Source organism: Humulus lupulus, chromosome 2 (genome assembly GCF_963169125.1).
Source record: "Humulus lupulus chromosome 2, drHumLupu1.1, whole genome shotgun sequence".
Classification (NCBI taxonomy): Eukaryota; Viridiplantae; Streptophyta; class Magnoliopsida; order Rosales; family Cannabaceae; genus Humulus; species Humulus lupulus.
Window position 1 is genome coordinate 54,530,316 of NC_084794.1, and position 21,654 is coordinate 54,551,969.

Consider the following 21,654-nt stretch of genomic DNA (forward strand, 5'->3'; position numbering starts at 1 on the left):
AACTGGTTGGGATAACTAACGGTGCCACTACAAAAGTGTGAAGGGTTAAAATCTATTTATGCCTAATATTTTTCAATACACAGCTCTATCAATCGTTGATTATTAATTTCTAAAACGAGCTTGACCCTAATTTTCTAAAACCATTCTTACCATGCGAAATCGGATGTAAAGCCAAAATTTTACAGCAGACAAAGCACTATTATGGGAAATTTATATTGATTACCAATAGCCGCATGCGTTCATCGGAGACTCAAAGTTTATACATCATGGCGTTTGTAACCCCATTTTTCATTGGTAATCAAACACAAATATGCGTAAGTAAAGTCATGTACATTTCTTCAGCAACCAACAAGAAAATTCAAAAAGACACTACGCTCCCAATTCAGCAATAGGCTCAACTTTTCTTAGCATTAATCGCAGCCTGCACAAAATCTTCACACTGGGTAAAGCCACCGCATAATACATCGGCAAGCATTCCAATGATGTCAAAAGCCTCCTGCAAATCACAGGCAGAGTTTATTTCGTCTAACCATGATAGCAGCTCCTTAGAGAACCCCACCATCTCCCTTACGTTCAACAGTCGATCTTTCATCACCACCTCCCAAGGTTCCAAGCTTCCACTTTCATCATCACCCTCTGTAACTGCAGAAGTTCCTTCTGCTTTGGCTGGCACCACATTTGTCGGTTTTTTAATCTTAAAGAAACGCTGCAGCTGCTCAATCAAACCAGTATAGACAAGCATTGGACGAACAATGGGCAAGATATCATCAGCATTTCCAGTTTCTGAAGCAGGGCTTTTGCTACCACTAGTAACGGAAGATGAAGCACGGGCAGATGAAAGACTGTGAGTGTGTTGCATATATGCATGGTAGATGCCTCGCTGCAAGAATGCAGGGCGATGTTGCAACCATGATTCGTAGGACTCTGAGAGAAGTGAATTAACCATCATAAATTGGACAGTTTCCTCAGTGCCTGAAGGTAATTGTGATCCAGGGGTGGAGGGTCTGGATTCTACTGTAGAAGATGTTAAATATGTTGATACAGCCTTTGCCATGGTGCGGCGCTGAGAATGGCTTCCCTGATCAAGAAGTTGGCGGGCCATTTGGATCATGAAAGGAAGAAATCTAGAGTTGCTCTCCCTTCCACCACCTCTGCTTTCTGCACTGAATGATGCCCCTGTTGCAAAACGAGCTAGCATCTACAAGACAAAAGTAGCACGACTTTAATAGGGATTGACATATAAATCAAAACTTGAAAAATAGAAAGAACTACTAAGGCCTAAGAAACTCATGATCATCATAATTATAAAAGTAATAATTGACAATGATAAATTATCTTTTGCACCCATTATTTGATGTTCACCACCCAAAAAAAAATCACTAATTTGTCCATTCAGACAATTAGAGATTAATGGAACAAACTTATGACAGTGAGTCATCTACATTACATGCCAGTTTAAAAAGTTACTCTTGTTCAGCACTGCATGAGGTTAGAGTAAAAACCATCGTCTAACAGAATGCACTCCTAAAGGAAATGAAAACACATTCAATGAAAGTGAGAAGAAACAGAGATACAACAGTCCTTACCAGAACAATGTCATAAGTTAATAGCCTAAGCCGGCTTCCATCGGCACGTCCAAGGGCATTGAGGTTGTCCCAGTACTGGTCAACATATCGAATATAATGTGCTAGTGGAACTGATGGACCTCTCACAGGAAAGAGAGAATTGCAGAGAGATTCATTGTTTCTGAGAGTCGCTCCTTCCCACTCTTTCTTTGGATTCTTGAGGGCAGCATCTGCTCTTTTAGCCTCTTGATGGCACTGGAAATGAATTATATTGAAATAACTGACAGTTGTGTAAACACAATCCCCACGAGCACTAGCAGAAGTCCCAGCACCTAGATTAACCCGCTTGCTGTAAGAATAGACACCCAACAAATCAGTAGGCCTCAAACTGTAGCCCTCACGACACACCATGCATGCCAATCCACCCTCCTCCTCCTCTACATCTTCTAATCCTTCAAGAAGTGGGCGAGCAACCACAATACGCTCACCACCATCCGAAGCTAGCTCCTGACGCATTCCAAGCCCCTGGACCAATAAATCACAAAATATAAGAAACAGAGATTCTCAGTATCGATTAGTTTATACATCTTCCTTATGTTGCCAACAAAAGCAAAATGCTGATGATAAGCTTTGGCACATGTATGGAATGCCTTCCTTTGTCTCTTCTTTTCAATACAGAAGAAACCCTCAAAAGATGAAAATAAAACAAAAGACGCATATGAAAAAGTTAATGCTATAAAAGCCCCTTTTATGCATTTCTTAAAATCGTATTGGCACAGAACTCTATATATACAATTAAGCAAAGATGACATGGAGGAGAAAGGGGTCCTTTAATACTTTAAACACAAATAGTTGCAGATGCATGTTTCTAGCAAAGAAGAATAAAAGAAACAGAAGCCATTTTAAAATCCTTGTTATTAGACAAAAATGAAGGCCAAATCTTGAACATAGCCTCACCTTTTGCATTTATAAATTATTAAATGAATCCTAGATCCCAGAAAAAACATTTCCACTACTTGGAAACAGTCATAATTTCGATATAATTACCACTCATTTCACCTGTTAAAGTATTCCATAAAAAAAAAATTTACAAAATGAACATAACAGAAAGTGTTATTAATCTAAAGTAATCCTTCTGTAAAGTTCTTGTGTTCACTGAGAAGACTACAGTTAAACATAACATACTTTATTAAACTCAGAACATAGAAGGCAAAATGTATTGAATCTTCAATGAGTTAACAGTAATTACCTGAAGCATTTGTTCTCTCTTTTTCAAAGCTAAGCGCCTCATTTCATCCTTCGTGGCATGTCTCAACCTCCTTACCTTCTCCTCTAAGAAACCATCTCCTTTTCCCTCCTTATTAGAAAGTGTATCTAGTAAGTTTTCAGCCCTAGCCCCAATCTCATTTTCTCCAGGTACACCTTCAAGAGCATGGAGCAAGGGTAAAATTCCTCCTTCATCAATGCACCTTTGAGTGGCCAAATGCCCCATGGACAAACCCCTCAACATAGACAATATTAAAGGAACAGATGGCAGTTTTAAACCCAAAGCCCATTCTGGACTGGATTTAAAGCCAGCTTGCCCAGTTACAGCAAAACTGTTCCTCAGGTGCCTAACTGCAATTCCTGTTATCCCCCTCTCAAGGATAATGTCTTTCAATCTCTCTCCGCAGGAACTTGTTTTAAGAGACTCTGAAACTCTAACAAAATTTTCCAATGTGAACTTCTCCTTGGCAGCTTGTTGAGCAATGCTTTCATCTTTGGGGTTGTCTTCATGTTGTTTCTGCAACCTGTCAAATTCACTCCAGTCTTGCAAATAGGGGCTAAAATGCTGAATAAGTGCTTCCATCGCTGCTGGCTCACCATATGTCAAGTAAGGTAAAATTCTCGCTACCATCTCAGTATTTCTCTGCTGTTTGCTTGATTTCTTAAGACTCAAAGGATGAGACAATCGCTCCAGGAACATGAGAACAATTTTCTTGGCCTGTTCACCTGTTTCTTCACTACTAACAGTAAGAGCATTCTGTGTGATGCTAATATTATCACTTTCATTTGCTTCTAGCGTTAGGCTCTCAACTATTAAAAGAATGCCTTCAGCTGGCTCTATAGCATCCACAGAGAAAGCACGCCTTGCTGTTTCAAGTAGCAAACTTAAACCTCCTAACCTCAACAATGCTCGTCTGTTCTCTCTTATTTTACAGCAGTGCATCAGAAGATTAAGAACTGCCACCAGCTGCTCTTGGTTGGACTTAAAACCATCCCTCAAACGCTACACACAGAAATAAATGTCAGATACCTCTTTTTTTTTTTAAGAGTATTCATAAGACTTTGCGTTCAAGCATCTTTGAAACCAAGGATTAATAATTAAACTTACCAAACTTTATAAAATATAATGGTAAAGATAACAAAAATGAGCATATATGTCATGTCACGATCTAGAGTAGGTTAAAAGCTATCAATTAATTTATACCTCACACTAAAAAAATTAATCCAGAGTCCTGCAACATCTCTGTTTTGTCCCTAACTAACTATAGCAGTCAAAATTCAAGTCCAAAAAACAAAATTTGCAGTAAAAAGCCATATATATTGAACAAGCTTTGAAACTGATAAACATCAAAGACACCTCAACAGATTCAGGATAATTAATCACATACCTGGATCATGCCCAATATAATTTCTAGCCCATTATACTCTCGAACGGCACCAGCAATTGCAAACTCAACCTCTGGATCTTGTGACTCTTCACGATCTTCTTCTAATTCTTTAATCATTGGCTCAGTGGCCTCACCATCTAATCCCTGCCAACAATACACCACACAAAATATTTAAATAAATAAATACTATTTAAAGAAAATTGATGCAGTACCTGCTATTAGTATGCACATACTCTGAATAAATATACCAATAGATATTTCTAAGAAGGAAAGTAAAAGAAAGATATCACATCTTCACTATGACGGTATACAAACATTCTATGAGACTGATACAGTACAAACGATATATACAGAATGCTAAAGAAAATGATACATATTACATGCATATATCCATAAAAGACCAAATGATACTTGAGGATTTTAAGCATAAAACCCCTTTAAAGTTTTTTGCTGTTTAATAATCTAACCCATGAGAAATTCCTTTTGGCTTTCAAGTCCTTTAGTTTTGAAAAGGATATCAAATAAGTCCTTACTGATTATATTTTAATAAAATTCTAAGTTTCTTACTATGGAAAAAAAAGTATTTTCTATATATTATTATACAGATCCCAAATTTTTTGACATCATAGTGTGGAAAAATTCAATATTTTCTATTAAAAACAAGAAATTTTGCGAAATAAATTAACAATAAAGAGTTAATAGCTACTATTTTTAGAACTAAAGCAATTGATTGTAAAAAAAAATTCTCAGAGACTAGCTTGCTGAACAACGAAAAACTTAGGGGTAATTCATTTCCTTTAACTTTTTACCAATAAAAAAGATTAGATGAGAATAAAAAATAAAATCAAAGTAGCTTCAACAAACCTGAAGCCGGTAAGTCACAGTCATGGGTGGACAATCTCTTCCTGATGTAGCAGCATTAGAAGATAATAAGGTTGAATTAGCCAACGAGTTTGAAGATTGATTCGACTTTTTCCAGACTTGCTCATAGACTTGAGCTATGCTCAAATCAAGAGAGATAATATTTCCTGCAACTAGCAACTCCATGCCATAATCATCTTCAAGAAGACCTAACAGATCCAGCTGATGGCAAATTTTATTTTTCACATCACGCATCAATGGACCAATCTCGGCACTGGAATAAGGATTCTTTGTCATTGATCCCCTGATAAACTCTTCCTGAGTATGTGCCTTGTTAAGAACTAAAAGATATACAGGCTCTGGTTTTGATGGGCAGATCAGATTGCACAGCTGCTCTAGGATAAACTGTAAATATAATTGAAACAATCCAAAATTAACACAACAGCAAAACCAGGTCCATATTCCTATACTTAGCAAAGAAAAAGAAAAAGGAAAAATCAAGAACATAATTTGAGTCTGCTACTGCAAATTATAAAATGCTATTTAGCATAATTGAACATAAAATAAACAGGATCATATTATACATATATTTCAAGAAGACCAATGCAAATGGCAGATATAGACAACATTGAAGTAGCACAATTATTATCTAGCACAACATCCATACCAGACAAGTTCGCTTTTTTCTCTCCTCTCCATGAATTTGCAATCCACAGATACAGGCCCTGATAAATTGCCGTTTATTTTCACTGTTTTCAAGAAGAAGACTATCCAAAAGATCTTTCAGAAGTCGATTACAATCACTAATCAACTTTGTCTTCTGTACTATCAAGCCACGTATGACAATAAGAGCCTCAAGAACTTCAGAAAGCAAATCATCTTTCATGAATCTGGCATGAATATTGAAAGGAGTACACATAAGATATGATGATAACTATCATGTGGATATGTATATGCATGTTTAATTATAACACAATATCAAACATTACATAACATAAACACTATAAAAACCAAAACATCAAATCTGGTTAAAAAACCAAGCGTACCTGGATCTAATCTTAGGAACCTCCAGAAATTTACCAAGAAGCTCTATAAGTTTGTGAAGTATAAATCCTTGAGATATGTCAATGCGCAAGCTCCTTTCCAAGGATTCAACATTTTCCACTTCTTTGGTAATTAGTTTGCAAATTGTACGTAGACATCCTCGTACAGTCAAGAAAAGACGAGCATCTTCTGACTCTATCATCTTAAAGAGCAATTCAAAATACTCTGCAGCACTTTCTCCAGCAGGAAGTGTTGCTGGTAATAAAGACACAAGCAAGTTCAGCAACCGAAATCGTCTTGATGAACTTTGAGCCCCAAGCAAACTTATCAACATGCACATTTCCGACCTTATAGATTGAGAACAAGCACTCAGAACAAGTTCTCTAACCCATGAACCCAACTCAAAAACTGACAAGTCACTTTTAGAGGTCTTGCTAGCACGTTGCTTCCACCTAAGACCGTATTTAAGAACCAGGAAATCTTGCCTCTGAGGCCGTGACCTCTGGATACCACCTTTGACTGCCTGGGACACTTTGTATTGCCTTCTAACAAAATCTAGATATGACGCTCCCTTCTCCCACTCTGTATAGCTCAGCAGTTGAATATCCTGGGTTTTCTGAGAAGCATCCCAGTTTTTCTCTGATTCTGAAACAGACTTGCTTCCACCACCCAGCCCAGCCAAAGATCCCGAAACATTTTGAGTATTTTCCTCCTTAGTCAGCGAAACCAAATTAGATTTTCCCGTGACAGATTCCTTGTCTGCTCCATCAGGTTTTGGAGGAGTGCAAGCCTGGGATATAATCCTCAAACAAGGAAGAATAACATGTTCAGATATGGCAGGATGTTTGGCACCCAATTTGATTGAAGAAAATAAAAGCTGAAAAACAACACGTAATCTTGATTCCCAGCATTCATCAGTTAAAGAGCACACTTCTGAAAGCAAAGATAATTCTTCACGTGTGGCCAGAGCAATGTCCATGGATCGATGGTGTTCAAGGCAGTACATGACTTTCCTCTGTATTAAACTGTTCAACTCACTCACTGCATTAACATCACCCTCTGAGAATGCACAAAGAACTACCCTAGCTTGAATGCGTGCCGTTTTAGGACCTTGGTGAATGTTATTTTCAAACAACTCAGATAAAATCCCAGCTGCAACAAGTTGTTTTTTTGAATTAGAATGCTTTGACAAAACCTGCAATATCTCAAGACATTGTGTCACAAATGTACTAGCACAGCCATAGCAATTATTCGGAGACCTGGAAACCACAAATCTTGAAGAAGCCACTCCATTATCAGAGTTCTTCTGGTGCAAATAATTCATCAAAACCCGACGCAGCCCTTGCAATGTCTGTACACTTTTGCTAACAGAATCAAAAGCAGCTTTGCACTTTTCACCATATAAGACACCAAGAAGAGCTATTTTGCGGTTTATCTTACATGAAGGTCCAGGCAATGAGACCATTTGTTGTACGGAGTCCTTTTGTTGTGAGTCAATTTCACTCTCTCCAATGCTTGACACAATCTTGAGGAGGGGCTTCTTGAAGCCCAGAAGTTGTTGATATCTCCTATGAGCATTTTCTGATTCAGATTCTATTGCAGCCAAACCTTTCTTCATATCTTCATCATTCTCCATATTATCAAAGCTAAAACTTGGTTTTGCCATGAAATTGAACTCAAACCTACCATACTTACAGTATCCACATTCATTGCATAGGAAAGAGTCGAGGTTTTCGTAATTGATGTTGCGACATTGCCTGCATTGATATGCATTCTCATGGCAGTTGCTACAGATACCATGCTTATCTGTGACTGGCCGACTGCAACGAGGGCACTGCAGTGGTTCAAGAGATAAAGCCTGAAGATTCTCATAGAAGGAATCCAGCTCAATCATGAAGTTACAAGCTGTTATAGGAATAGGAAAGTCTACTTTTAGTTCAGTTTGATTAAAAGCAAGATGGCAACTCTTGGCACGCTTCCACAAAGACCAATTGTTTTTCAGCTCCGACAAGTCGGCCACAGGTCGATTGTTGTAATACAAATTCAAAACTTTCACTGATTTAGACTTCCTGGCATCATGGACATTCATTGTCACTGTTTGGATGGTATAACTACCAGTGCATTTGACAATGATACGGTTGTCAGTGAATTTTGTTTCAGATTTCAGACTTTCTAGCTTCATCCTACTGTAGGGTACCTCAGGAGAGCTACAAGCAACACAAGGCTCACTTTCAAGATAATAGCCATCAAATTCAACTAGTCCGCTCAAAGTATTGTATATCTGGGAATTTGGATGATTTGCTAAAAGCTCATTCTGGGAATGAAGTGTCTCAAAGATAAATTTGATAACATCAGACGTTAAACAACGGTCCACAAGTTCAGCATTTTGTTGCTTCAAACTGACATCAGGAACTTTTCCCAACAGCCATGTGACAAGTTCAGTATACTCAACAATGTTCTGGCCATACATGGGGAGACATTTTACTTTATGCAATAGGGCCACCAACATGGTTTCCCTGACTGACTGCTTTGCATGATGCCAAACACCATAAAGAACTGACTTGGCTTCTGAACGAACAGAGCTTGAATTCCATTCCAGCAGAAAGTAATCAATAAATTGCATCAAGACATCTCCATCCTTGTCAGTGAAGATTTCAACAGCAGACTCCATGTCCAAACATGATTTTTCTGAACCAGATTCCATTCCATCTTCGCCTTTCTTCTTCTTTTTTTGATCCACAGATTGTGTACTTGTTTTGTTTGAACTAATTCCTGTATCTGCAGCTTCAATTTTCTGTAAAGAGTTGCCAATATCTTTCCCTGTATAGAAGGCCAGATTTAAGAGCTTCAGAGTCTGAACAACAGATTCTTCTCCAATGTAAAATACTCCATTCATTAAGAAGGGCAAAACATCTCCATGCCTCAAACAATACTTCTGCCAGTTTCGAGGCCGGGCAGCAGCTACTTCAGCCATAGTGGTTAAGGACTTCACTATCTTAACACTTCTCTCATATGGTACAGTGTTATGAAAACCACCAGATTTGTTTACATGTTTGAAAAGTTTCTTCATTTCACTTGAAAATTGCCAAGAGTCTCTAACACTGTAATAGTGAGTTTTGCTTCCACAAAGATGCAGGAAAAGCCGCCTTGCATATCTTCTGACAAAATTAGTGTTTGTATTATTTATGTAACTGCAGAGAACATCCTGATATCCTTCGAGTTTCAGATCCTTTCCAGGAGAAATCTTGAAAACCTTCTCTTTATCCCCAGTTTTATCTTGCTTTTCTGGTCGAACCAAGGTATAGACCAACCTAAAAGTATTCTCCAACAGTAGTCTATGATAGTCCACAAAAATATCCATGCGATGGGCTTTGGCATATGAGTCTGAAAAGAAAGGAGAGAAGTTTCCAGCTGGCAAATCCCTTCGAACTGTTAGTAAAGCTCCACAACCAGAACCAAGACTTCCACTTTCATGATTAGCAGCTGGGGACTTAAAAACTTGCACCAGCTGTTGCAAGATATCCATTAGATAATTGACAAAAGCTTGTTGCCTAAGAGAATTGCAAGCTCGGAGCAACTGGGTTGCAAAGTCATTCTTTTCTTGATCATCGGAGGAAGTTGAGGCATTTTTATCATGTGCATCTGTCGTTCCAGCAGATTTTGAAGTGGATCCATCAGTGCCAGGTTGGTGCCAGTTACGGAGCATCAGTGTGAAAAACATGAATACAAGAATTGCAACTTCCCCAAATGTAGAACGTGTTTTGGCATTAAAAGGTTGGCTAAGATTAATTTCAACCAAAAACCATTTGATTAGTTTCTCTAAACCCAAGCTTTCAGGCTTAGAGACATCTATGAAAGGCCCACCCACAGCTGATGATAATCTGTAGAAAAGCTGCATAATTGGGATTGCCCGGACCCCAGTAGTTGACTGCATCCATCCTTTCAGCTGTTCTAGAAGTTCAGACAAAAGCAAGGTATTTACAGCACGTTTTGAAGCAGAAATTGAAACAATATCATTCACTGAAGCAGAAAATTCTCCAGATTCATTAGGTTCCAGAACATGAATTGAGGGAGCAGAACTTTGGATGCTGGAACCTGCTGGGACTGGCAACATACTTTGATCACTGGTGTCATCAGGTGTGAAATGAAACTCATTGCCATCAGCCCCTAATGATTCCACTTCAATTGGAATTGCTGACATAGGATGATCTCTAGAGTGTGGTGGAGGAAGCCTGTCTGCACCTAGTACTTCATAGCATGCTTCACATAGATCAAAATCTGGACAAATGGTACAATGCCATCGCCTTCGAAGTATGGGAACTGTGGAGCAGCCATCACAGCAGTACTGTACTGATGAATTGATAGAATCTTCCTCATTCATTACTTGGGGATTTCCAGGAGTTGCATCAGCAGACATACTAGAAGATACTGCATTTTCCATGGCATCATCTGTGGCCAACATGGTTTGCTTTGGAAATGGAACCTGAAGCAACCTCGAAGATATAGCCAAGCTGGCAAAGAAAGTAAGGTTTAAGTGAAGATCTTACAATTTAACTCTAAAATCATGATACAGATTAAAAGTTTTCAGTTACCTGCTGGAAGTCTGAACAGCTTCATTAGGGGAAAATAGAAGTTTCTTGAATAAAACAACAGCAGGTGCAACTGTGAGTGCTCCTGGATCCTTTCCATGTAATGTGAGACATTCCGCATAACAATAAATAAGCTCAACAGATGATACAACTATGTTATTCATAGTTTGTGTGTCAGGTTGCTCAAAGTCTAATATTCCCCAAAGAACTTGCATAAGGCCATCAACCACTTCAGAACCTTCATGAACAATGGCAAACATAATTAATCAGACAATATAACACAATGAAAAGCAGAAAACAAATCATCCAGAATAAAAAAGATATGTGATTGAATAGTAGTAGCACATTTTAAACAGAAAGAAGAAGAATGGCTGAAACTATAGATACATCCTACATCTAATAAAAACCTATAATATTTGACACTCTAAGAGACCTATAGACAGGTCACGCAACAGAAAACATAACATCCAACTAAAACTACCATCACAAGAGTCACACCAACACCTTAGCACATTTTGTTAGACCTGCTAAGAAATCTTAAAAGTGGGCAAAAAAACTACTAGATAAATTAATAATATTCTCGATTAATTCAAGGTAGCTTTAATTAATTCACCTTTGTAGAACAAAAATTTTACGTATAAATTATTCATGCTTCAAAAATCATTTTAATGTCCATTAAAAGTGACTTAAAAAAATCATATAAACATGTGACATCAGAAAACATGCAACTACCATTTGCTTCAAGAAAAGTAGCCAAGTTAGATCGACGGTGCAATGCAATCTTAGAGACTGCACGCATCTGGGCTGTAAACTCTTCTATTAGACATGCCCCAGCAATACCACCAGCTCCAAGCCTCGAAGAGAGCACAGAGGTTGATTTCACCACTCCTAGAAGCCGCATGGTGTCCTTAACCTGTGTAAGGAATTCCTAATTAGCGATAAAAACAATGTCTAGGTTTGTGAACAAACATCAAATGAGTACAATGAAACACTCAGATTATATAAAACCATGCATTCTGAAATTACTTGGTAATATATTTCTTTTTTGGGGAACACAGCCTGCAACACACGGCAAGCAGCAGCCTGCAACAACGGCTCACGATCACTTTCAAATATCTTCTCTAGTAACTGTCTGCACTTAAGTTTGCTTAGTTCTAGTTGTGCTTCTTCAACCTTAGAGCATCCTTGAGACCTACAGAATGAATAAAGATTTGAAAGAAGCTTGAGACCATCTGCAATGACTTGCTCCTGAACAGGAGCAGACTGCATAGACCGTCGTTTTCTACCAGATCCCGAAAGCAAGGAATTACAACCCAATGCACGAGCTTCCATGTCCAGTACAGCATCCATTTTCTCTTTCCAACCAAATTCATCCTTAGCCCTACCATAAACTTCAAGAGAGTCAATTCTGGGCAGTGCAGAACCATTGAAAGTTGGTCCAATAGAGATTGTAAACTCTTCATCGGCAAGGAGTGATTCAGCAACTGTAAATGGTATATCATACCAAGATCGCATTCCCTCGTCCAACTTAATAACCCTCTGAAAAATATTTATTTCAGAAGGAATATGATTTGCTGATGTATTACCCACGTGCAAACGAAAACCAACCATGACAACATCAGGGTTTGAATTGGAGACAGATATCTGCAAACAATTAAGAAAACAAAATTACTACAACCAGAGAAACATTCAAACAAAAGGGCCAAAATAGATGAAGTGTTGACAATTACAGTGAACAAACAATGAGTAAGAAATGAAAGTAAAAGGTACAGAAGCAATCTATACGCTACTGGCTAAATGAGATTGAATTTCTGAGTAAAATTAACTGAAAAAGACCAGGCATAAACTGACAAAAAATGGCCAGAAAAACAATCATCTCAATAAGTAATATCACTACTACGGCCTCTTTTTTATTTTTATTTTTATCTGGAACTGAATCTCAATTATATATAATAAACTCCTTGTATATATTTCAAATTAATAACACAATTAGTGATTTTTTGTTTAAAAAATATATAAATGGGTGCTTCTATATACACCCACTTTTTTTCTTTCCAACACACCCATTTCTATAAACACATAATAAATTCTTAAAATTTCTTTTTACACACCTTTTAAAAAAAAATTAAGTACAAAATTACCCATTAGAAAATAATTTTGTTTTCTTAATTTGTTTAATCTTGATAATTTATTATTTAAAACATATTTAGCACTCTCAATTAAAAATATTGATTTTTAAAAATAAAAAAATTAATCACAATTTTAATTTTTTTTTAATTAAAAAAAGAACAAGTATAAATATAAATAATTTAAATTATAATTTTTTTTTAAAAAAAGTTGTCTTATTAGAATCAAGTTCATTAGTATAATTACAATATTTAATTTTCATACATGTAAAAATTAAAATATGTCCAATTTTTTTTTTTTTAAAAATGATAAATTAATTAATATATAAAGTGATATATTAGTTGTTTTAGAGGTGTTAAAAATAAATTTATATTATTTCTTAATATTTAAGGAGGACATATATGTCAATTTTCCAAAATTATATATTTGGAAATAATTAATTAATGAAAAGAGGGTGGAGAGAAAAATTAAGGGTGTCCATTGCAACACCTTTTAAGCATATATATATAGATATATATATATATATATATAAACAAATACACAAGGCAACCAGAACTTCCAGCTAAACAGGAAGAACCAATGAAGAACTGGTAAATAGAGTCCAAGAACAATACCTTAAATCCTGCTGGGGTGGGGCTTTCCAAGTAGCCATCTTCAGATGCCAAGCTCTGTTTCGCCCCTTCGGAATCACCATTTCTAATGGCATCACCACTCAATTTCACCTCTACAGTAATGCAAACCGTCTTCTCAAAGAAATCCAGAGGGAATTCTGGATTCACACCAGCATAAGCCTTATTGCTAAGAATACCGGGACCCAATTTTTTAACCTTCTCTGCAGTTAAATTAGCAGCAGCATCAACTCCAACTGGAACATGTGAGTATATCTGAAGACTACCATCATCATGTAAGACAAGACAATGGATTTTATCTTTAGATAAAGGCTTGTAAGCAGTTACACCAACTAAAGGCGAGGTAGAACCTACTGCATGCCGCATGTTCTGAGCAAATAACTCATTAGCTTCAATGGATACTGCAAGAGCAGAATTTGATTTAGCACTGGAGTAGCAAACAAAGAACCCACTACCAGCCAGCAGCTCTTTCCAACGGTGCAGTCCTGCAGGGCGCAATTTTCCATCTTGTTCTTCCTCAAAAACAGTAGATGTCTCACTTAGAGATGTGGCATCAGGGCTTAGCCTACCTATCAGAGTGGTTCCATCTTGAGAGGACACGAAGAGTAACTTATAAGTTGTTGAGAAGAACAAAGATGAGCCCTTTGCTTGTATATCTCTGCCCTGTATTTGAATTTTCTCTGTCAATGGTGTAGCCCCAACACTACCTTCCATTGACAACTCTAGCCTGAATAAACTTCCCTGTTCTGAAAGAACAAACAGGAACATCCTTCTCTGAGCCACAAAAAGTGTTGCGTCAACAATCATGTCATCTGGCAAGGTGAAGTAGTGCACAGGACTGATGTTATCTTGGGACAGATCGTATATTTTGACAAACTTGTTCGTAACCACCATCAACTGAACTTGAGAACCTGGAACCCAGTCCACTCGTCTAATATACGCCCCTTGCAGTGCAAGCTCAATGGCAAGACGATCAGTAACCTCACCACGAGGATTCAATGTTAGCACTTGGCAGTCTTCATAGCCTGCTACAGCAAGGTAATTTTCTATCACAGAATTGAAAGTAAGATGCACAATTTCAAAGCGAACAACATTCTTTGATAGAGGCTTGACATTGGTTTTGTCTGCTGTGACAGGAGCAATGGTTGCTTGTCCAATTAACTGGCCAACATCAAATATAGCAACTTTGTCACCTTCTCCAACAGCAAGTCGTCCTCGAGTACTGACACTGAGCAAAGACTTAACAAGAGACCCACTAGCTAAATGTGATTTAAGTTCCTTGGCATTTGAATAATCTGCCTTTATCTTCAAATCAAGTGATCCACTTTTATAGGCCTTCTTCAATTGCAAGAGATCAACACCAAATGAAAGCTGCTTGTCTTTGCCAAGAATGACTTTATTGTCTTTGGACAGATTTGAGTCCCTCTTACTTGTTATAGAAGGCAACAACAAAGAGCACAGCTCAAGAATCCGACCTTCAAAATCAAGTTCATCAAGCAACAATGGGATACCATCTTGAAGCTCTCTTTGGATGTACAACCTTGTTGGATTATCTATGTCTGTATTGGTGTCCTCGTCAAGATCTGAGTCACTTTCTGGCAGCTGGTCTCCATCATCTGGGAATGGTAAAAATGACTGAAAATTACTTGCATTACGAACTGGTGTATTGGTGCTTCCAGTAAATTTGCGTGGCTTTAAACATTGACAACTGCTCCCTCTAACACCCCCAGCTCCACAATCACAAAAGAAACGACTTGAACGAGAATAGACAACACGGTGACCACGATGACAAACTTTTGCACACACAGAACAACAACCTTTTGACACAGTCAAATCACATGTATAACAAAAGTACCAATGTTGTTCCATAAAATTGCTACCACTGGATGTAAATGTACAAACTTTAGAAGCAAGGGACTTTTCACTGTTACCATCCTCTTCTTCCTCCTTATCCAAGCTGGCCACCTCACCATCAGAAGTTCCATCATCTTCATCCTCATCAACAGAAGTTCCATCACATTCAAGAGCTGTGGATCCTACTTGATCAGTAGATAGAACCAGTGTTTCAGAGTTCTTCCTTGAGCCTACTGCCTTAGAAGCAATAGGTCCAACAGCAAGAGTATTACTTGATAAAGACTTCCCCGAGCACCTTTCTGGGGAAATCCTGCCAGAGCCACAGTCACTCAAAACAGTTTCAAGAAAACCAAAAAGGAACTTTAGCCCCGGTAGGAGACGTTCATCACCAACTAGCTTCTCCATCAGCATCACAGTCCTTTTTAAAAGCAATTTCATTGAATTTTCTCCTTTAGACAGTTGAACAGTAAATTGGAAAAAAGACTTGGCTACATGAATATCAAAATGCAAAAATGCAAGATGGAGAGATCCCAGCACAACTGTGAAAATGTGAGACTGCAGTTCTCTTGATTGCGGTTCAGGTGAGGATACAAGGCATAAAATGAAACTCATGGTTGATTCTCTGACAGTAACAGAACACCCTTTTCCACTGCTGACTCCAGCTGAAGATTCTGTTACACAACCTAAAAGCCTGTTTTCCAACCACTTAGACAGGCAAATCATATCCATGCTGAGGAATTTATTTTGTATCTTCTGTTTGAGATCAGGACATAACTCTCCAGCTAACAAATCAAGGAAGAAGTTGAGAACCTTCACATTAACTGATTCAGAGAAACAATTATCCAGAGAATTAAGTAGGACTAATAAATCACCACGTTGAAACTCAAAGAGCTCTTTCAGCTTCTCCGATATATCTTCTACACCAAGGTAAAATTTGAAAATATCAAACTTTGAAGGATCTTTCCTGAGACTATCCATGGTATCAATAGCCTTGGTAATAATGCACTCACATATATTGCTGTCACTTACTCCCCTTACAGTTATGTCCCTTAAAAACCCCTCCATGTGAGCCAATAAAAATAAATTGGAATAGTCCAATTCTCCCATCCCAACAACCAAACTATCATAAATAGCATCACACTTGTCATGAATGCTTTCAAAAATCTTATCGTGCTTGATTTTCATCACACTATCAAGGATCTGACAAAGTACCTCAGTCCCAAAACAGCCACTTCCTTTCATATCATCTGTTTTAAAAATTCCTTCTAAAACAGAAATAATACCTCTTATTCTGAGAAGGCAGGACAGAAGGATGCTGCTAGGAACCTGAAGATTAAAGGGTAAGCCATGCAATATAAATTCCCAGGAGAAATTAGACACTGCGGTAGCTCTTTGGTCAACAATAGCATCCAACTTTGGTAATAGGTCAAAAACAGACTCCAACTGGGCAGAGCTAGTGCGAATTTTCTCAATCTCATCTAGAAAGCCTTTCTCAAATCCAGTATGCTTTAGGAGCAGCAGATGTGAAAAGCTACTGTCACCCTTCTCGCTAATATCAAATGTAGCTAGAAAAGATTTCTGAAGGATGCATATATATTTATTCAATAAAGATGACAGCAGCTTTACCAGCATTTCAACTTGGCCACCCTCCATCATGGAAGAAATCAAATGCTCGGCAAGAAGTTTATGCTCGTTGTCCCTAGAGACATTTTTTGTCCAGGTGGAGCCCACTCCAGAAACTATGTTCTTCATTCCCTGTCTCTGAATGCCATCATTTAGTAAGAATAGGACCACTGACAATGACATCCCATCTCTCAAAAAATCCCAGCCTAATTCCTTAATATCTTCAGATAAATGTTCAGTATTCAAGTGCTGAAGTAAGCTAAGTACCACTTCAGAAAAAATAGGACACTTGCCGAGGGCATCCCAATGGCCTAGAATCAAGCGGCTGAAGAAAAACAAATATTCCATGTTAGAACTGTCAGGAATCGGTGGGTCATTCTTCAAAGACAGCACTTGGTCAGAAGCAAGATCTACAGTGGAAAAATCCCAACAAAGCAAGAACATGTATCTTTCAACAATTAAATCCTCTACCACTGTGGCCCGGCTACCTTTCCAGAACCCCAGAATCCTTGAAGTGGTGGACAAAATCTCATTCCAACTCAAGGATAAGAAACCAATAGCCATGTCATCTTTAGAAACTGAAGTGTTGACAGCTGAAACATCAACCAGTTGACTTATTAAGCTACCGATGATAGATTCCTCCTCAAACCATGCACCCATTACACTCTTTACAACAATTGAAGCCCAAGATGACATATGATCATTCACATAATTAGGTAGATGCGCAGATGAATGCGGGGATTCCCTTATCTTAGAGCGGAGATGTAGAAGCAAAGAAGGAGGGCAGGTACTCGGATAGAATATCATATGACGAAGAACTAAAACCAACCTTGAAACCAGTAAAGCCCAGCATGATAAATGTGTGCTGTCAAAACTTTCTGTTGGAGCATCAATTGTTTTGAGGGAAGAAACTATTAAGTTTGCTAGTGATGCCTTTTCTTCTGATGATGATAAGTGGAAGGCCATAAGTAGAATCTCTATATGATACAAAGACGGAAGAGTACCAAGAGTATCCTTCAAGCTAGGACATTTTAAACAAATTGCTTTCGCCTTCTCAACAATAAAACGCACATATTCTCTGAAAATCAGGGCCCTCAATTTGCTACCAGCCGCACCCACTCTACAGAAAAGAGAGTGGGCTAGCAAAGTAAGGGTCTGATCATTGTAAACAAACATATCATTTTCAATGTTCAAAACTTTCTCAACAAGATACTCTTCAAGTGAATCAGCCAAAGCATGCCGCGTAAGAAGATCTTGCAAGAGTTCAAAGCAAATTTCTTGTACACGACCAATTTTTTTCTCTTCGTGTAAAGGGTAGCAGCTATCAGAAACCCTATCATCAGAACAATACCCCTGAGATAGGACTAAGGAGAGCAATATATCAACATGATCTCTACTCAGTTTCATGCAGCCATCTTCAGAAAGTGAAGGATGCCATTCGAGAGAAAAGATGCCAACTTTGAGAAAGCTTAACAGTTCAATAGCAGCTTCAATGGGCATGTTACAGTGGCTAGAACTGGAATTGGTAGCAACAGGTTGCTGTTCATTACAATCTACAGATCCTACAGAGCGACCACTTTCAGAGAAAAGATCTCCAAAAAGTGCCTCATCTTCATGGAAAACTACATTTTCAACTTCAGAATTGCAACTAGTTTTTGCACCAATAGAGTATGATCTCTCCACTTTTGGCTTTAATTTTAAACCCTCAGAGTGAAGAAAAAAGAGAGCATGCATCAGATTGTCCAGCCACTGATTAGAGGAAGGGAAAATCATCTCCAAGAATTGTTCAAATGTGTACCTCTTGAGCAAAGTTATTTTCTCCGTATGAACATGGCAAGAAGGCAAATCAGTTGGTAAATCAACATTTTTGCTAATAATCTCTATGTCCAACTCCTTCCAGCTAAGAGTTCGGTTAGTTTGTCTTTTGAGATCATGAATGAGTTTCAATATGTAAATAACAATTCGAGGAAAATACACTAGTGGGGGCTTCAGGTTGGCAGCCAATTTGTTATACCTCCAAACTGAAGAATCCAAATTGTCCAATATGGAGGCTATTATGCAAGCTTGAATATTCAGAAAAACATAGCTGTTGCAAAAAATAACCCGGGAAAGATCAAGAAATTCCTCCAATAGCGACAGAGCAAGACTTTCAAAGCTACCCTCCACGGCAGCATTGTTACTAACGAATTCAAATCCAGGTCTAAATAAGTAAGGCAGTGTATCAGCTAAAGAAGCAACAGCTTGGACCAACAAGGTATCATATTCAATGAAGGGAATGTCCTTTGCAAAACTTCCTAGTAGCTTTAAAATCCTCAAACTGAGCATTAATCTCTTGCGGAAGTTTGTACCGCCCATCTTTTCATCAAACATATCAGGGAAAACAATCAGTTCTCTGCAGACCAAAATCAACTTTCGAATGCATTCCACATGAGCAACAGCCCAATGTTGAGACAGAAAAACCATTTTTTTTAGATCATGCGGGAGAACAGGTTCAATTAATGCAGTAGTCTGTCTATCAGCTTGTATACACTCAGAAGCTAATGTCAAAAAGATCCGATCAACCACCTTCTCCTCCCTTGAACAAATAGCTCTATCTGAGGCAAAAGTAGGAAAAGCATATTGTTAGTTAAAACAACAATTAGACAAAATCACGCATCCACCACAACAATATATCAACCAAAAATCTCAGAAGGAAAAAAATACCTTGAAGATTGCACTTAATGCGGTTAACAAACTCCATGCCACTTGAATTACTAGCAACCACCGGCAACTCTAAGAGGCTATTTACAGATAAAGGTTGCACTGCCTCAGGTACCTTATTGGCTCCATCAACCAATGCTGTTTCTAAAAGTTGTACCATATTATTCTGAAATAGAAAATAACTATTAGGCTACCTACGATCGTAAAATATATATTGGACACAAAAACCAAACAAAGGGATGATTTATGACCACCTTATCATTACTTTAACCATAAAAAATAAAAACCCTACAGAGTTGATGAAGGGTGACTGCTGGTTACATAGTTCTACTTTGAGTCAGAGACTCGGGTTTTGTCTCGTTTCATCATTAATGATCAGCTTAAGGTTGAGCTATTTCAACACAGTCAATAAACAAATTAATACAAACATCACCCCGAACAAAGCCTCACGCCTAGTATAGACAGAGCACAATCAGAAATTCATTACTCATTATGAAAATGATCAACAAAAGAAAAACATGCACTTCTAAAAATCTTCCGTTTCAAAGTGCACACACATACAATTTGAAAAAAGACAAGGTGCTTCGGAAGTCACAAACCTGAATACTTAAATCATCACTGCTGAATTCTGATCTTTCCAAATAACAAACAGCTAGTTCCACTGATGTTTGTGCAATCGCGAGAACAACTGGTTCCACTTGCTCCACTATTCACAAAATGACATTCAAACGTAGTAAGTGTATAATTCAAGCAACACCCATTTTGAATTTCACAATCATAGCAGTCGATTGTCAAAGAAAAGATCAAAAAATAGTAGTATCAATACTTCACACACTAACTAAACTAGTAAGTAAGCACTTTTAAACTCGGAAGTAGCGGCTTTAGAAATAGTTTTGAGAGCTTCGAAAATAAAAAAATGCTCGAATTCTCTCTCGTTATCAAGAAAAGTAAACATTCGGAATCAGTTCTTGACAGAGAAAACGAAACGAGGAAAAGTACCGGAAAGAGATCGAGAAGCAAAAGCGATCGCAGACGCTAGAGCGCAAACTTCTTGAATCTGAGACGCGTTCCAAGATTGAAGCCCTAGCTTAGCGTCGTCTCCGGCGGGGTCGACACCGCATTTGAGAACCAGATAGAGCTTTTCAAGGCCTGGTCTGATCGAGTCATCGTCGGAACGAAGATTGTGAACTAGATCGATTGACGACAAGGACTTATCGTTTTTGCCGAACGAGAGAGAATCGACAAGCTTGATCAAGGCCTCCGCCATAGCGACGGAGCTGTGAGAATTCGATAGTTAACAACAGTGCGGAGAAAAAGAAGACATAGATAGAAAGAAAGTCTGAAGCAGGTTAATATTTTTGCTGGAATATTTATTTATTAATTAGGCGGTGCGAGGGAGAGGAATTTGTAAACAAAAAAAATGCAATTCTAATTTTATTTTATTTTATTTTGGTTTGTCTAATATATATTTTTTATTTTTATTAATATAAAAAGACTTAAAAAATGTGGAAGTGATTCTCCTTGCAATTTCAAGGAAAAAGAAAGCAAAAGTTCTTTGCTTTACTGGCAAGTAAAAGTTATTCCTACGTGTTTAGTAGCTTTTTGTATGAAGTGGTTCAGTTTTCATCCAAAAGGTGTTATTTTAAAAATATATATTTAACTAATTAATCAAATAAAATATGTATGTGTAAAAATAATATCTACTAATGTCTAGAAAGTGAACTATTTTAAATTAAAAAATTAAGTATAATTAATTAGTAATTTAGTAAATTATCAAATTAAACATTATATACAAAAAAAAAAATCACCTAAAATAAAGAAAATAGGAAAAAAATATTTAGCAAACTTAGGTCATCTCCAACCCATAACACCATATATGGTATTACACTAATACCAAAACTAAAGAATCTTAGCATCATATATTTTTTTTCCATTCCAATCACAATACCAAAAATTATAAAAAAAAAATATTTTTTTATTATTTTATTATTTGATCTTATATATAAAA

The 21,654-nt window shown here is 37.5% G+C and overlaps 1 protein-coding gene across 1 annotated transcript; it reads right to left on the bottom strand.

The window, feature by feature from the left end:
* Positions 1-199: 199 nt before the first annotated feature.
* On the bottom strand, positions 200-20,999 carry LOC133817832 (auxin transport protein BIG). Its single transcript, XM_062250450.1, has 14 exons — positions 20,646-20,999; positions 20,246-20,352; positions 19,650-19,812; positions 13,455-19,540; positions 11,740-12,357; positions 11,446-11,626; positions 10,717-10,951; positions 6,127-10,635; positions 5,748-5,970; positions 5,084-5,485; positions 4,220-4,363; positions 2,815-3,834; positions 1,587-2,090; positions 200-1,198 (listed from the first exon to the last, which is right to left on the bottom strand). The coding sequence occupies exons 1-14, from the start codon at positions 20,911-20,913 to the stop codon at positions 395-397; spliced, it is 15,264 nt and encodes a 5,087-aa protein (XP_062106434.1). The 5' UTR covers positions 20,914-20,999; the 3' UTR covers positions 200-394.
* Positions 21,000-21,654: the final 655 nt, after the last annotated feature.

Excerpts from the sequence above, each read along its gene's own strand:
- LOC133817832 (XM_062250450.1), bottom strand. The coding sequence starts at position 20,913 with ATGGCGGAGGCCTTGATCAAGCTTGTCGATTCTCTCTCGTTCGGCAAA. Across the intron at positions 10,636-10,716 it reads GCTGTTCAGACTTCCAGCAG|CTTGGCTATATCTTCGAGGT; the intron begins GTAACTGAAAAC and ends TTTCTTTGCCAG. Across the intron at positions 5,486-5,747 it reads GAAAAAAGCGAACTTGTCTG|TTTATCCTAGAGCAGCTGTG; the intron begins GTATGGATGTTG and ends TTATATTTACAG.